Source organism: Epinephelus fuscoguttatus, linkage group LG6 (genome assembly GCF_011397635.1).
Source record: "Epinephelus fuscoguttatus linkage group LG6, E.fuscoguttatus.final_Chr_v1".
Taxonomy (NCBI): Eukaryota; Metazoa; Chordata; class Actinopteri; order Perciformes; family Serranidae; genus Epinephelus; species Epinephelus fuscoguttatus.
In genome coordinates, this window is record NC_064757.1 from 21,156,870 (window position 1) to 21,174,368 (window position 17,499).

The following is a 17,499-nucleotide window of genomic DNA, read 5'->3' on the forward strand; positions in this document are numbered from 1 at the left end:
ACCTAGAACATATACTGAGTTGCATTGGGAAATCGAGGTGTCAAAACCATTGTTTTTTTCTTACAATAATGCAGTTACTAGGGTACATCTCATGTAATGTTTTTTTTTTCTTTTCAGATTAAAACTTTATTATTGTTTTACGCTAACTGTTTAATTCCTATAATTTACTGGTAACGAGAATATTTGTAGGGTTGCCGCTGCACTATGACTAACTGGTGCATGTATCTGTATAAAGAAGAGCAGGTTGCACCTGATCATTTGTCTGGCAAAACATGAAACATTTTCGGCCATTAAAGAAGGCTGGATTGGACAAAAATATTTTTGTGTATCGCCAGATAACTGATCAAGTATACTTGCTAGATGATACATTTCTGAGTGATGCTCTGAAAAAGAATATGAAACACAAATCTAATTTAAACTAGTCCATACCCATTGGTAGCTTTGTCACCTTCTACCTATGCCAGTCCTCAATGCCTATGTGCAGTTTCACATAGATTGACCACGATCAGTGAGTAGAAAAATGTGGGACAGACAGAATGGCTGACTGACAGAATGACACACTGACAGTTTCCATGATTATGTACAGCATACCATACCATGACTTAGTCATACCAAAAATTAGAAAAAACCCCAACAACATTCAGCCACAGGGGGAGCCACAGCAATCGGTCGCATTTCAGCCATTTTTAAGCATTTTTCTGTTGTTATAGCGCCACCCAGTTGCCAATTAGAGTTAAATTTCTCCAGTCACCTTGAGGCGTCCTGTTCTACATATCTACCAAGTTTAGTAAAAATCCATATGGCGGTTAGGCCTAGATAAGAAATTAGCTCTCTAGCGCCGCCATTTTGTTTGATGGGGTCAATAATGGAGGGGTCCCCTCGGTGAATCTCTTGAGATGTTATACACCTTTATGTGATGAGCCACGCCCTCCGCAATATTCATTGCCTTATAGAAGCTCAGTTTTAGTAAGTTTTCCAACTTTTGCCAAGAGGGAACTTTAGATATTGGTCCCTAGATTATGTTCACCGAGTTTCATGCAGATCAGTCAAACTTCCTAGGAAGAGATCGATTTGAAGTGTTTTTCAAAAAATTCAAAATGGTGGAAAATCTATATAACTGGAAGTTATGGGTTCTTGGGACAAATTTGTTCCTCATGAGGAGAGGCATCTCTGTGCAAAGTTTCATGTCTCTACAACATATGTGGCATGAGATATGCCCATTCAAAGTTTGCAATTTCAGTCGGTTGCTATAGCGCCCCCCTTTGGCCAATTGATGTAATATTGCTTCATTCGCATCCTCCCATGACCCTCTACCACTGTGCCAAATTTCACATGGATTGACCAAGTCAGTGAGGAGACAAACGTGGAACAGACACACGCCCACAGAGTTTTCGTCATTATATAGTAAGATAAGATAGTAAGATATGGCAGTGCCAAGCTGTCTGTGAAATGAAATCAAACCTATCACACACTGTCATACTGGTGAATATATTTCATGATAGCAAAATAATTAACAGCTAATAAGTCCAGCACTACCAGGCACTGGACAGACTTGATTAAACCATTTCCTTATTTAAATACACATTGTGGATGCAAGTTTGAAAAGTCTCTCAGAAACAGTTCAGTTAAGCCACCAGCCTGCTGTATTGGCTCCCCAGGCCAGCTTGAGCGCTCTCCACCTTGCATGGCCTGCTGCTGTCTCTCCGCTCGCTCATCCTTGTACTCTGTGTTCTTGAGCTGCTGTCTGCTCGTGCCAGTCGCCTACATCTGAGCAGCGCCACCACCTGCTTCTGGGACTGAGAGGAGGCAAAGTAATAGAGGACTGGGTCCAGACAGCAGCTGATGCTGCCCACGCACATGGAGAGCAGGTACGCCTGGTAGGAGCTGTCGCTGGACTTGTGGGACAGCTGGACGTAGTGGACCATCAGGATGATGTTGGTGGGGGCGAAGCAGACCACGAACACCACCAGAACGACCACAGCCATCACCACGGCTCGAGTCTTCCTGGAGCGGTTCTCCACGTTGGCTGCTGCCAGGGCCTGAATGATTCGCACGTAGCAGACGGCAGTGAAGACAAGAGGGATGAAGAAGAAGATGGAGGAGTAGATGGGGAAGAAGTAAAGGTAGTACGCTTGTAGTTTTTCCACATCCTGCACATCGTGGCAGGTGGTGATGCCCAGGTCTGACAGATGGATGGTTTGCCCTGAGATGAGGAGAGGGGATACTCCTCCGAGGGCCAGCAGCCACATGGCAGCACACACAGCTGAAGCCATCTGAGGGCTGCGCCACATCAATGAATTCATGGGGTACACCACAGCCAGGAACCGGTCAATGCTGATGCACGTCATGAGCAGGACAGAGCAGTACATGTTGCAATAGAAAGCTGCTGTAACAACTCTGCACATGACGGCGCCATAGATCCAGTTGTTGCCATGGTAATGGTAGGCGATCTTAAAGGGAAGGAGCAGGCCGAACAGCAGGTCAGCGCAGGCCAGGTTCAACATGTAGATCACCGCTGGTTTTCTGGGACGGATGGGATGTACAAACATCACTACGGCAACAAGGTTGAGGGGCACGCTGATGATGACGACGAGGGTGTAAACAGAGGGGACAAAGCTTGTTGCCAGGCGACCTTGGAGGAAACTTTTAGCTTCATCTGAGACAAAGTAGTGCTTCTGGGGCTGGCGGTGTGGGCCATGTCTTTTCACCGGCTCCCGCTCCGACCCTGAGCCTGACCCCCCGTCATCCCTCGAACTGTCCAACACAGACAGGTCAACGTAGTCAATAGGCTCATCAGTGACCATCACAAAGTGACCAGAAAATGTCCGTAGGAAGGGCATAGAACCTTTAAAGAGACACAGGGCAGAATACATCAGTGGTGTTTAGACTTTTGTCATGTGACACATTCTTTGTAAATGCTCCGTTCAGACTCAGACGCAGTTATATTATTATCATATATAGCACTCAGTTACCAACACTTGTTAAATGGTTAGGTCACCAAATTTTGCCAGTTTTTTACACTTGACCAGTGGGATGACACAGTGCATCTTAATGTACATGTACTTGTATACATACATGGTTCTTGTTTGATGTAACCTTCTACTCTTCTTTGTTTTAGGTTCATATATGTATGTGTAAGTGTTTGATATGTAAAACAGATAGATTAGAATGTGATAGAGCCTTCTAGTGGCAATGCTGGGGACTGGCAGTGAGTTTTAAATGTGTTAATAAGCTGGGATATATCAGAATTTTGATGACTGCATAGGAGATTATGTTAATTTGGTCAATAAATGGCAGATGCAACACATTATCTCACCGGTCACAGTTGTGACTGACCATAAAACACACTTTTTCACCTACTTTTCCATGACAATTAAAAAACAAAAAAAGACTATTTCATAAAGTTACCAGTGATTTGAATAATTTTATGTCTAGGAAAAAATGGATATTTAACAGGTTAATTTAAGTATGAGCATAATTTACTTTAATTCAGAAGTCCTCCTTGTACAGATTGGTTACTTAATTAACAGAGAATTCAGATCCTTCAGTAAAAATACTAATATCCCACCTTAAAAATACTTTGTTACACATAAAAGCCCTGTATTGAAAATGTTACACAAGTAAAAGCATACAAGTATAATCAAGACAATGTACTTAAACTAATACAAAAAGTACTCGATGCAGAAAAATGCAACCCGTGACTGTTATTGAGTTGTTTTCCACCACTGTCCAAGATCTGCTGCCAGAGTGACACGTTTCATTTACTGGCAAGTCATTGCAGTTTCAGGCCCTAATTTGTTCAGGCATGTTGGAGAAGTGAATGCAACATCATTCCTACATATATAAGCAGTTCTTATAGTCCAGGCTGCTGTTTACACTCCAGGTTATGGCCTGACATAAAGGAAAGTATGCACTACAGTGTTGTTCAGTTGAGGCAGCTGTTAAGATAAACTAAATCATCCTATCTTATATTTGTAAGCAAACCTGTAGCGTGGACAATTACCCGAGCAATCTGTAATCATTAATTATCACAGAATTGACACAACATTTATGGTTCAGAAAGCAACTTACCATTTTGGGGGATGAGTGCTGAGCTCTGCAGAGAAAACAATACCAACAACCCTGCTGACAAGTGAACCATGGTTTCCCTGTGCATCTTCAAAATATCTGACAACTACAAGAAGGGTGACATTATCAGTTTGCCTGAAGAGTTACTGAAGTGTTTTTCTGCCAGCGTCAAACATGTTATTACAGTGCAGTGTGGATACTCCGCCTCCACCTCTCTGCACATCTCCTCCCCAATACAGAGGAATAATGTACACCAGTGACCCACATCTTCAGACGGTAATATCTGTCTTCAAAGAAATACAAAAAATAATAATTATATAGCTGACAAATGAGAAAAAAACAATCGTAGACATGTAATTTATTAAGCACGTTGTTTAAACATTAGAAATCACTTGATAATACATATTAAAAATACATCAGTTGTAGCTTTTAAATTTTTTTAGATGTTTTATTCATTAAAACATGTTTCTTTACAGAGCTGAATTAAAAGGCACTGGTAAACTACAGTATGTCATAGAGCCATGCAGGGCGGCTGGCTCCATGTGTGAACTAACAGTCGTTTCAACAGACAAGGTAACAACAACAGTGTGTTTCATAGTTTTTACATACAAAACATGAACATCATTACAGTTTCATTCTTAAAAATACATTACATTTACAATCACCACGTGGAAAAATACAGAACGGACACATTTCATTTTGGTGTGATCCATCAAATTATAATCAGATGAGATAAAACATCTGATGTTTTCTGACTAAATTAATTTTGTTCAATATTCTCAGTAGTGTCAGAAGGCACCGTCTGTTTCCCCTTTACTCTCCCGTTGCTTTCTCCCTCCTCTTCTTTGCTTTATTTTCCATAGAATTTTTTGTTCAGGAGGAAGATGAGTAAATTGACATTCACTTTGGCTTTGTCGAACATCTTCATGACGGCCACGCCTTCATACTGCAGCTGAAGCAGGTCCTGAACACAGAATAATCATTCATAGAGACACGGCGCTAATGTGGCAGGTTTAAATACAACATAAAAGTGGCCTCTGATTACAGCCTGGTCTATTCTGTACACACTTATATTCATACACTATGTTTTCATATCCAGTGTGTTCATACTTGATACACACTCAGACTTCATTACAACTAATGTTTCCACGACTGTCTTTACTGTGAAATGTTTTGTTTCAGTGATATTTCCTGCTCGTACTCCGATGAGTGGAAAGGGACATTTAACCATCTGTCATCGAGGTGTAGTGTTGACTAGCGAGCTGCTATATTTTTTGCAATATTGTGACGCACTTGGGAAATGTTTACCTGGAAATGTAGCTGGACTTTTTCCATCTCGACTCCCATAAACTTGGCCTTCACCTCAAAATCCCCGACTTCCTCAGTGGGTGAGATATCAAACATGACATTTTTGAACCTAAAATAAAAGAGAGAGAGAAAAAGTGACAACACAGCACAAACACCCCATAACACACCTTTTACAGTTATTGTCCTGTTATTGCAGAGACAGTAAAAGTCAATGACAGTAGTTCCCACACTACAGAGGGACTCAAATCAGCTTAAACTTGCTTTGATGGATCTGATCTGTTTGTAGTTGATCGTTTTTAACATTTCTACACAACTCCTCTACATTCCCTCTCGGGTGCAGTTTAACATCTCAGCTCAGAAACTCAATAAAGAGCATTGTTTCGGTTTTGAGAATAACAGATGAGGCATGAAGACAGATGTCATCTCACTGAACAATATCCCTAATAACATTTTTCTTTCATAAAACAAAGCTGACAAGGCATGTCCTGTGTTTTGTATATCAGAGACACAAAGTCTTGTCACTTTGAACAGACATCGTTCCTCTTCTTAGGAAAAAAGAACCATATAGTGAGGTTGGATACGACTGAACTCATTGAAACTTAAGATTCTTGTTTGTATAAACCCGTGATATAGAAATGATCTTTAGCCATGTATGCTTGCAGTGGCTAGAATGGTGGTTTTTAAAGTTTTTTCAATAATGTACTCTTTGTATTTTCTATTTTCAGCCAAGTACTCCCTGACCAGTGTAAAACATTTGTAACAAAAACAAAGCCCATATAAAGAGGTGAAATATAGCGCTGTAACATCAGAGTTTGATTCACTGAACAACCTGTAACGGAACAACATTTGTGTTTATGTTTCATGTTTAGAATTCATCATTAAATTCATTTCAAGCCAATTTTCTGTTATGATGCAATAACACTGATGCAGGATTTATATGTCGTGGTGACGCAGACCTGTCTATTTTTGTAAGTTGAAACCATTTCCCTCAGTGGAAACAAAACTTTTATTTAATGTAATTTCACAGATAAAAAAACAATAAATTGTGAAGACAGTAAAGCTTCCACAAAATAACAGTTTAAGGCTTGTGTGTGATTTATCCTGGCTTCATATGAGCAGAGGAAATCTCTGCATGTTGCTAGGCTAATTCATACAATGTAAAATGCCATAGACTTGTGCTAATAATGTTAGCATGTTATATTTGTTTAGAAAACCTGTTTAGTATAAGACAGTTGTTTTGTAAGTGAACCTCGTGCGTTGTAGTGGAGCCAAATTTTGTAACGTTGCCTTTGTTAAATGTTGCTGTTTTCCCTGGCTTCATTGGAGTAGAGGAAAAATCTGCTAGCCGCTAGGCTAATTTATACAATGTAAAATGTCATAGGCTTGTGCTAAAAACATTAGCAAGTTGTATTTGTGGGGAAAATGTGTCCAGAAAAGACAGGTGTTCTGTCTGTGAATGCTGCGAGTTATAGTGAAGCTGATTTGTGAACTTGTGATTGAAATGATCTCTATTAAGCCATGTTTAATGTGTGTTTTGAGTGTGTTCTGAATCAACTAAACTACACAGCACTTCACAGAAACCCCCGCTGCTGTCTAGTGTTTTGGAGGTGTAACTGCAGAGAGACACAGACACACCACTGCACAAATATAAATGCTCACAACCGCGTAGGCCACGTGTGAAGGCTCTGCATAGAGCTGACGCACAAGTATAAATCCTGCTTGAGATACTGTAGTTACATTGAACTGCATCTTTTTGGTAAGTTTTTGAAAACTTACAATTCAGGGAGTCAAGGATTTATGCACAACTTTTATTTTTCACATCAACATTTTTAAGAAATCTCACCTGCAGTACTCAAGTACACTCAGAGGTACGTGTACCCCCATTTAAGAAAAAACAGGCTGGAAAATTGTTCTGCCTTTCTTGGTACATAGCATCTAGTAGTAGTCTGTGTTTATATAGGTGGTAAAAAGTGTAACTCACTGGTTTGTCTGTAGTCCTTCTATCTCCAGGATGACTCCTTTCTCATGCAGCCTTGCTGCAGTGTACTTCAGAGACTGTGGCTTCCACTTCTTACTGCCCTTATTTTCTCCTTTGCCGTCCACTTTTATAGACCTGCGTGAATTCCTGGATACACAAAACACAACAACACATAAGTAAAATCACAAGAATTTTTGCCTCATCCATCAAACCATCTACAGAACACAACTAATAGGAAGCAAGAGTATTATTTGTACAGTGACAGCGAAACATTTGAAAAACTGTTAATCCACAGTAGGTATTTAAAAGTAAAGAAGGTGCAACTCACTTTCTGTTGAGGTTATCCAGGCAGGTTTTGATGTAGGTATCGTAATAGTTCATCTGTTCCTGGTAAAAAGCTGTTTTTGAGTTAAGTGCTGAGAGTGTCTGCTGGAGCTTCACAAGCTCGGCCTTCCTCCTCTGTCTGTAGCGTCTTTGGTAGCGGATGTCCTGTCAATTAAAGGTTTTGGCTGCACTTTACAAATTCAGAAACTCAACAGACCCAACAACACGTGTAGCATTGCAGGCATGCACCCTCCTTTGTGAATGAAGACCTGCTTATGTACCTTTGATATGTCATTGATGAGGTCCTGGTATCTGTTACTGACAGTGACGAGGCCAGCCTGCTCCAGGTTACGGAGGTTTCTCAGGATCTTCCTCTTCTTCTGCTCGAGAGGCAGCTGGCTGTCCTCCAGTACTGCCGGGCTGCTCTTTAGACCTTCTGGTGTCTGAGCATCCTGGACTGCCCGGCGCTCTACAATCTTAGTATGCTCCAACTCCTTCAGGAGCAAAGTCAAATAATAAGTGCAGAAAACTGTTAGAACTCTAAACAAAAACTTAAGTGCATGTATTCATCGGCTGTTGGGTATATAGGTAAGGAAAAAAATATTACCTGCACGGGAGAAGCCGGGGTCTCAAGAATTTCAGGCAAGGCCTCTCCTGGCTGAATCCGAATCACATCCACTATCAGCTTTTTTGTCCTGATACACACACAGAATAAGATAATCTGTAATAGCTGGACCTCTTTGTTTTAGTTCAGGTGTGATGTCTAAAACTATACAGGAAGCAGTTCTCATGTAATGGCAGAAAAAAACTTGTAAAAGGGTCGTGGTTATCCAGACATGTAACGTGCCTGCTACCACAAAGTGCAGTGCAACGTCTGTTTTTCCAGCAGAGTTTAATAATCATTCCCCATCATCAATCATAATCGGAAAACAATTCATACACCACAACAGGTAACACTCTAGTCCCACCTATATCACGTCATCTTCACTTTACTGCTTTAAGTCCATAAACATTGTGGTTTGTGTGTTGGTCCAGTTACTTTAAAAGCTTTTCAACAGACTAATGAAATTTAGTGGGAAGTTATGAGACTTGTTGCTGCAGTCTTGCTTGCATGGTCTGACCACATCATGCAAAGACAAACCAAATTTAAAGGACACATATAACTCCTGCAGAAATCCTGCTTTAAATGCCAAAAAAGAAAAAAAAAAAAACAAAAACGAAAGAGACCAACTCTCCAGTACGGCCTCTTGTAAGAAACAGATCCAGACGGATACATGTTTAAAGGAAAGATAACCCTGACCACCAAACCCTTTCCTGTTAGGACAGGAAATGATAGAAGAGCAGGAAAGGCAGCAAAGACACGCTACTGAGTGACAGCCGCAAAGAAACACACGCTGTGTCTAGAAAGGCTGAATACAGTGCATCACACAGAATTCACAGCAATCCCAAATTCTACACTGAGTACTTCTGAGTGAGGGTGATTCAGTGTAATGGTTTTAAATACACATCAAAGACTGGATTATGGCACCTGAATGAAAATGATTTACAAAGTCCCATACTGTTAGAATTCAGATTACTGCAACATCAAATCATGACAGCAGGCTTTGCATTTGTCTCACCATCCTCCATCTGTAAACATACTTTGTCATTAGAGTCTTCAAGTCTTTGTCGTCTCCTTCCAGCAGCTCAAACTTGCTGGTCAGGGTGAGGGAGATCTCCGTCTTGGCCAGCTGGCTCAGAGCGCTCTCTCTGTTCGGGTCATTCGGGTCTACAGCTCCTTCCCCTGAAACAGAGCAGCACGGTGTGTATGATGATAAATACACTATGGCCGACTAGTGGTTAACTTGTGATTAATATCAATAAAAGTTTGTTCAACAGTACCGAGCAATGTCTCCACATCAGGGACGTCTCCCAGGTCCTGCAGCAGCTCATGCAGCAGGTCATTGTGGTCAGGAGAGATGGCCTCCAGATGCTCCAAAAGCAGCTGCACAAACACAGATAGGATTAGTCCTGTGCAAAAAGCTTCAATATTTACTCAGTAACCAGTCACTGAAAAATATTTTGACATGATAAATGATCCTTGTTTAAGTGTCAATGGAGAAACTGGATACAAGTTAAACCATTTCTACGCAAGTACTGACGCTGCTTGTGGCACACAAACACACCAAGCTAAGGCCTACACATAAAACACTACAGAAATATCACCCAGACAACAGACAGGAAATGATAAAATTATCTTAGTGTGCAAAGTGAAGGTTGAGGCAGCATCTGCTCAGACCAACATGCACGTCATGTGCATTGTGAGTCCTCTCGTGAATATGTGTAGAGTGAAACTGATGACAAAAGGACACAGATGGCTTCAACCTACTGATGTCCCCACCACTATACCCCCTTCTAAGGAAGTGGTCTGGAAATATAAATAAAGGAAAAAGGATGATGATGTAATGAAAGTATATGGCTGTGTGAGAAACAAGTGATAAAGGAAGAGAAAGGGACAAGACATGACGATACATCCTAGCAAGAGTTCAAACCAGTAACCCTCTTGATGTGAGGCGACAATGTTAACCACTGCATCACCATGCCGCCATTTCTTTTAATAGTAATACTAAAATATGAGTCATTTGAGTCATTTTCTTGCGTTTACCGAGTGGGTATTGATGATCTCATCTATGGAGATGTAGATGATGGGCTTGCTTAGAGTCACCATGTCTGAGTATTCATCAATATTAAACTTCTCCTCAGGTTCAGGGACGTCACACGCTGACTGGAAAAATACCCTGGAGGAGGAGGAACGTCAGTAGTTAGTGGTTATTGGTCTTTTTGAGCCCCAAATACTTACACAGATAAAAACCAGCATTTGCAGAATGACAAGGATATACTGTAAAGTCATACTGAATTGTTTTTAATATGCCTGTGACTTTTTCAACTTGGGCAAATTGCTCATGCTGGTGTGTTCCCAGAAAATGGACTAATGCTTGTGTGGATTTCCAGAAATGATGAGTCAAACACTTCGGCAATGTGGAGCAGATATTATAGCAGATTATTTGCGAGTTTGTACAAGTCTGGCCAAAGTTCAGTTAGTTTAAGTGATCATGTCTCCCAGCTGCTGATACAGCAGATAGAAGTCTCTTCCTTTGCCAGGATTACCTTCACTTTCACCATGTCAGCTCACCCTGTTCCCTACCTTACAAGTGAAACATGTTTATCAACAGGATTTACTGGATGTTTCCATACTCTTGGCTTTGTTATCGTAAGGAAATTTTATTTTTGCATGCCCTGACATAAAAGTTTCCTCAGAACCTTTTTTTACCAGCTACAAAACATATTTTTTTTTATCAATATTAATTCCTTACCTAAACTTCTCATATGTCTGAGATATGTAGTTGTTCATTGGCGTCATGTGTGCATTCTCGCCCTCAAACAGCTTATTAGCAGCGGCGTGCTGTAGCATCTTCGCCACAGATCCCAGGTTACGACGCTGGTCCACGTGAAGCTGCCCTCCTGCCGACATGTCGATGATGTCGAAGCCATCAGGAGCCACGATCGCTGGGTTCATGAAGCGGTAGTACAGCAGGTTTCCTACGATCTGTCATACATAGACGAGAATACATCACTAAACCCTGCTGTGAAATGTAACTGCGCTCACCTCAGCATGCTCACAGTAATAAAACATGCATAAGGGACAAAAACACAAATGTAAATGTATTCATCTGGGGCTTCTACCTTCATCAGCTCATCCTCTGAGGCATCTGGAAACTTTTCATGGAGGCTGTTCTTCAGAACTTTTGCTACGTATCTCATGCCATAACTACATGCAAAACAAAAAGCATCGATGGGATGTCAGAACACAAAACAACATGCATCAGCATACCAAAGGACAAATGATACAATGATACAAGCTCATGACAGGGAAAGCAGGACTTACTTGAAACATACTTGTGTAATTACTGTTAATAATGATGGCTTTCAGTGTCTCTTTATATGTGTACATACACAACCATAGCACCATCTAGTGGAACAAAAGTCTTCAGATCTTTTTAAATAAAAAGTAAAAAGATGAGTATTTATGTCCCTGTCACAATGCTGGGTTACGTGGGTGTGGCAAATGAAGCACAAAGCAGAGTTCTGTTCTTGTGTTTGAGCAACTGGACATATGATTGCTCGCTGCGAAGCAATGATTATGTAGTAATGACCATGTCCCGACGTGCAGCTGAGACATAAACAACCAGAGTGGCAAATGACACGATCATATCCTGTCTAGCCCTATTTTAGACACTCTGCTCTTACAGACTAATACTTGGCAGAGGGATGAGTATATAGAGAAAGATTTTTAAAAATAAGTACATTAATATTTAAATACAAAGGATAAAAATGCTTGTTAATAAATACATAAATAAACAAAGCATTATGCACAGAGAGGGTGGCACGGTGGTGTGGTGGTTAGCACTCTCGCCTCACAGCAAGAGGGTTGCCGGTTCGATCCCGGGCGTGGGAGCCCTTCTGTGTGGAGTTTGCATGTTCTCCCCGTGTCAGCGTGGGTTCTCTCCGGGCACTCCGGCTTCCTCCCACAGTCCAAAGACATGCAGATTGGGGACTAGGTTAATTGATAACTCTAAATTGTCCATAGGTGTGAATGTGAGCGTGAATGGTTGTCTGTCACTATGTGTCAGCCCTGCGATAGTCTGGCGACCTGTCCAGGGTGTACCCCGCCTCTCGCCCGATGTAGCTGGGATAGGCTCCAGCCCCCCCGCAACCCTCAAGAGGATGAAGCGGTTAGAAGATGAATGAATTATGCACAGAGAGGAAACTATGTTATATATTTTGTGTCCTTCCAAATATTTTCACCACATAACCACGTGAAATTTGATTTAAAAAATCTAACTGCACCTTCCTTCCTCAACATAAGGTATTTCCTGTTGAAACAATACTAGGGCAGAATGCAGGGGGTGGACAAAATAACAGGGACAGCTAAAAATATAACGGCGTTCTGCACAACACAACAACCACTCCAAATGATGGCCTCATGAATCAACACCTCTCACAGTCTCAAAACATATCAAAGTTGAGAATTTTCACAAAGCTGGTGTTAAATGCATTGCAGTGTATTCGACTGAATTAGACTGTAATGTGTTTGTGTTACTTTGTGCGACTTTGTTAGAACGCTTTCAATGGCAAACATCAAACACACTCATTTAATTTTTCCTTACAGTTAATGTGGTTTATAAAAAAGTAGAAAATGACACTAGAGTCGACACAATGGAGTTCAAGACCTTATCTGTGGCAGACCGCAGCGCCAGACTGGAGGCCTCCAGCCTGTTGCGTACTTCCTCATGTGACATGGCCTGCTCGGGAGTCACTTCATAAGGCAGCTTGCTGAGGGATGTAAAGAACAGTAGAAATATGTTAGGCTCACTGTTTTTCTGCATTTTTTTAGCACTAGGTAAAAAGTCTGCATTTTCTACATTACTGAAAAATAATTCTAAAGCATCCCATAAACTATCAGACTGATTTGCTACTGTACATTTAATGTCAGGTATATGTGGTATCACTCATGTAAGTATGGTGTAAAAGAGCGAACCTAACCTTCAAATTAAAGTGGTAGTAGACTGATTTTTACCTATTACGAAGTAAATGTTGATTGCTCAATATAATGGCTACAGAATAATGTCACCATCAGCATTTAGTTTAGTTCCCTATGAGCCTTGTTCTCACTTTGCAATTCTGGCTGATAATGGACCTCCCTGAAAAAATAAAGGCTTGATTTCCGGCACAAAGGAAGGGTGTCATCCATTGCGCAACCACAACAGGAGAAGGATAGTGCTTTTGTTTTCCCATGGTAGCTATCAGTAGCTATCCCAAGTTACCAAAGACTATCAGTAAGTTCTTCGCAGTTGCTATCCTGAGTGACAGACAGTGAAACAACCAAAGTAATTGTGGAAGCTGTGGTAGTCGCAAGGCGCTGAGGAAAACAGGGCAGAGTTGGAAAGTTGTCTATTTCCACTTTAAATGCTTTGGAAAAATGTAGCAGTCATTCTACGTTTTTGAAAGTTATAGATAGATAAGATATGGATTCAATAATAAAACAATACTAATGTGTCCAAAAATAACATAAAAAAAAGTCAACACAACTGACCTCTGATCAAATGATCAAGTATTCATTTATCTCAGACTCTGGACCATAACAAAGGACAACCCCTCCATCTACGATATTTTTACCCACTGTATTTTCCCCCTACCTGGCCTCTCCGGTAGCTGTCTCTAGCTGGTTGACCCAGGCTTTGTACACATCCACTGGGTTGGTGTTGATGCCTAAACTCTTGTCCTCAATGATGTCTTTGACCACCGGAGCCAGCAACTGCCTGAGCGTGTTTTGGCCACGAGCACCTCTGTTGAAGCTCACCACCATCTTGATGACTGTTGGGTTCCCCGTCACTATGTCTTGGATCTGGTCCACCTTAGAACTGAGACACAGGGAGAAGATGGGTCAGTTGGTACTGTCCGCCAGATAAAACACAAAGTTTGGTGTTCATGTGTTTCACTTATGTAGCTGTAATACATTAGAACCACTGCAGTAATATAATAGTGTCATTAAGTGTAGAGAGTATTGATTAAAGCCACGGTTCTCACTTGATTTCCTCCTCCAGAGCAGTCTTGAAGAGTTTGAGCAGCAGGTATTCCTCTCTCTGGTTAGAAGCGTAGTTGTACAAGGTAAAGACCACAGTGTCCATAAACTTAGTGGACTTGTTTTGGGGCATCTGGAAAATCAGCTTGGCCAGGTAGTGTGGATTGGTCTAAAAGGAAAAGAAAAAGGGAGTAGCATTAAATATATGAAGAAAGATTACCCTAATAAAACTTTTAAGGTGAGTGGATGCAAGTTGGAGATTAAGACACATTTTTGTATCACCTGCAGTAGGTAAAAGAGATGTTGGTAGGCCTCCAGTTTCCTTCTCTGGCCTTTACTCAGACCCTTGATACCCAGTTTAGCTCCTGTTGTCAAGTCCTCTTTACTCGCTTTATTTTTCTTGTTCTTCATTTTCTTATTGTGGGACACGACATCCTTTTCAAAGAAACAAACACTGAAAGAGTTAAGCAGCAAAACTGGACGGGACAAGATATAATAACAGAAATCTAATTATCACAGTTTAGTGTTAGGAACCTGTGCTTGAAACCTGTGCAGCTACCAAGCTGTGAATGATGTCAATCAACATAAAATCACAGTATAACTTTCCCTTCCTTGCACACATAAAAGAAAGGGTTGCCAACCTGCAGAGTGATCCTGTTCTTCACCAGCAGTCCAATCTTTATGTCCATCAGGTTCAAGTCTTTCTCCATCTGCTGGTTGGAGCGAATATTTGTGACCACTTCCTCCCTGAGCCGCGTCACTTCCTGTTCTTCTTGAAGATCCAGGGAGCTCTGCTCCAACAAGTGGACAAACTTGCGCACCACTGACAGAGGAGGATCCTTGGCCCCAGCTGAGATTTGGCATTGAAGAAAGTCAGCAAAAGCACTGGTCTCTCATAAAAATTTACACATGTAATGATGTTTTTATCATTTTATCATCTGTAACTATAATTGAAGAATGGCTATTTGTGCTTTCAGAAGATTCACAAATTCACAAGTAAATCTGGAAAAAGAAAATAAGTGATGCAAGACTGATTACTAAACTAGTACAGCTACCAGATAAGCTAAAAAAAAAAACAGTGACACTCAACTACAAAGCATCCTTTATAACTGGAAAAACACTTATTTCTAATGTTGCGTAAAATGTCTTTCTGACTCACTAAGGGTCCTGTAGTCATCTCTGGCTTTGTTGGCCTTTAGAAATGCCTGGATTTTCACAATTTCTTTTTCCTGAGCACACAGAAAACAGTGAGTGTTACACAACATGAACAAACAACACAAATACAAAGGATGCTGCTCAGTGATATCGACTGATTTAAGTGTTACTTACATGTTCTCTGAAGAACTGCAACCTCTCATTGTATTTACGTTTGGCTTTCCACATTTTCACCAGAGACTGGATCTGAAAATACCAGTGTTTCATGTCAAGTCTTTGATATGGTCACTTTGTAATGTTACTTACATGCAAATTAATTTAATAAATGTTTGCAAATCCAAGCTACAACAGTAATAGTTTATTTTTTAATACGTATATATGTACAAAAGGAAAACAATGAATCACCTTCACAACAGAACCAACATTTTTCTGGAGCAAATTCTTCCTGTCGTTGTACATTTTCCTCTGTTTGTAACCTTTCCAGCAGGCCTGCAGAGAAATGAAAAAACATGATCAAAAATTATATGTGCATGCAGCGAGTTGTGACTATTAGGATTATTACTCCTAGGTGTTTTTACTGCTCTAAAAAATGTTTTAAATGCTTTTTCTAGTTTGGGATTTTCATTTCAGAAAAATGCAAACATAAAAATATACACTTTTCCCAGTTCACAGTGGAGCCACACTCTACCTGCAATTTGACAACGTGCGGTTCTTGCTGGCGTAGATACTCCATTCTCTGGGCATGCTTTTTCCTGACCAGGTAACCTCTGATCCTTGCCTGCAGCTGAGTCACCAAGGCTTCATTGGCCATCCACAACTGCTCCCTGTTATAGTCTGCAGTCAAACAGCTGATGGCACTCTGAGGGGAAAAGACAAGTTTTTCAGATTGAAAATGAAATAGTGAAATGTTAAAACAAATACCACTGAATCCATTGTTAAACCAAGAAGGTAATCAGTCCCATCAAAGGGATGCAAGAATGATTTCACAACATTACAAATGCAACAGTGAAACTATGCAGTGCAAAGGGAATACCTGGATTTCGTCTTTGCTGAGATGGCCACCATTGTGTTCAAATCCTTCAGGCTCCTCCCAGGTGCCCTGTCCAGTTTCCAGGTTATAATAGTAGTCATATCTGTCCTTTATGCAATGCTTTACCCACACACTATCAGTGCCCCCTGGAGGAAAGCAGAAAGTGCCCCTTTAGACACACTGAATATCATGCTGAAATCCAAATCTGACAATCACGAGTGACGGTGAACTTCATTTTTTTGTGATATATGTGCAATAAATCAAGTTACCTTTAGTGGCACTGTTTGCTTGCCTCTGTGCCAATTCAGCCTGGTATGTGTCAGCACATTCAGGGAGCACTGCTTTCAGTCCTGCACTGGGAACTTGCAAAGCCTGCAGCGTATTCTGAGAGTCCCCCTCGGCCACTATCCTGTTAATATCCGCCACTGCTCCAGCCACTGGCAAAGCAAACAAGGTTGAACAAAAGAAGTTGTTGTTGAGTCAAATATATAAACAGCACAGTAATGGCAAAGTAAAAACTGGTGAATGAGCAAGGAATAATCCACAATAATTATCAACACAAAGGCAATCTACATTATAATATCGCTGCAACTAACGAGGAAGATGTATCCCTAAAAAAATATCTGACAAAACCTCTCATGTGTCTCTTCACTGTGTTATTAAGAGCTTTCAGTGTTAGTTTTATAAAGAATTAATACTAAACAATGTGTAGTAGAAGAACATAATGTTTGAACCATAACACTGAATTATGTGTCATCATTTTACTATCAGACATACATGGAGCATTAGGCTGAACTGCCACATGGCAGAGCAGCTCTGAGAAAAACTACCTGCAGGGGAGGGAAGAAATACTGTGTCTGCCTCAATAATGCAACAGAAACGATCCCGACAATGGTGCCAGAGTATTAATAATGTATCACAGAAGATCATGTTATTATTCATGGCAGTATTTACTATCTGTCAAATGCCACATATGATCAAAATGTAAATATTGTTTGCTCATATTTTGGGTCA

The 17,499-nt window shown here is 40.8% G+C and overlaps 2 protein-coding genes across 2 annotated transcripts in view; both read right to left on the reverse strand.

The window, feature by feature from the left end:
* Positions 1–286: 286 nt before the first annotated feature.
* On the reverse strand, positions 287–4,346 carry f2r (coagulation factor II (thrombin) receptor). Its single transcript, XM_049577796.1, has 2 exons — positions 4,072–4,346; positions 287–2,845 (listed from the first exon to the last, which is right to left on the reverse strand). The coding sequence occupies exons 1-2, from the start codon at positions 4,154–4,156 to the stop codon at positions 1,626–1,628; spliced, it is 1,305 nt and encodes a 434-aa protein (XP_049433753.1). The 5' UTR covers positions 4,157–4,346; the 3' UTR covers positions 287–1,625.
* A 65-nt stretch (positions 4,347–4,411) lies between these two features.
* The window catches only part of iqgap2 (IQ motif containing GTPase activating protein 2), a 38,265-nt gene continuing 25,177 nt past the window's right edge, over positions 4,412–17,499 (reverse strand). Inside the window, exons 18-40 of the mRNA XM_049577800.1 lie at positions 16,755–16,922; positions 16,489–16,631; positions 16,144–16,314; positions 15,861–15,944; positions 15,630–15,701; positions 15,460–15,529; positions 14,942–15,150; positions 14,583–14,735; positions 14,306–14,469; positions 13,915–14,139; positions 12,920–13,051; positions 12,561–12,569; positions 11,402–11,486; positions 11,032–11,264; positions 10,323–10,455; positions 9,560–9,662; positions 9,320–9,461; positions 8,286–8,373; positions 7,960–8,172; positions 7,683–7,843; positions 7,358–7,501; positions 5,377–5,485; positions 4,412–5,032 (exon numbers count right to left, since the gene is read on the reverse strand). Of these exons, the coding sequence (XP_049433757.1) occupies positions 4,919–5,032; positions 5,377–5,485; positions 7,358–7,501; positions 7,683–7,843; positions 7,960–8,172; positions 8,286–8,373; positions 9,320–9,461; positions 9,560–9,662; positions 10,323–10,455; positions 11,032–11,264; positions 11,402–11,486; positions 12,561–12,569; positions 12,920–13,051; positions 13,915–14,139; positions 14,306–14,469; positions 14,583–14,735; positions 14,942–15,150; positions 15,460–15,529; positions 15,630–15,701; positions 15,861–15,944; positions 16,144–16,314; positions 16,489–16,631; positions 16,755–16,922 (3,125 nt within the window). The 3' untranslated portion in view covers positions 4,412–4,918. The remainder of the gene's footprint in view (positions 5,033–5,376; positions 5,486–7,357; positions 7,502–7,682; positions 7,844–7,959; positions 8,173–8,285; positions 8,374–9,319; positions 9,462–9,559; positions 9,663–10,322; positions 10,456–11,031; positions 11,265–11,401; positions 11,487–12,560; positions 12,570–12,919; positions 13,052–13,914; positions 14,140–14,305; positions 14,470–14,582; positions 14,736–14,941; positions 15,151–15,459; positions 15,530–15,629; positions 15,702–15,860; positions 15,945–16,143; positions 16,315–16,488; positions 16,632–16,754; positions 16,923–17,499) is intronic.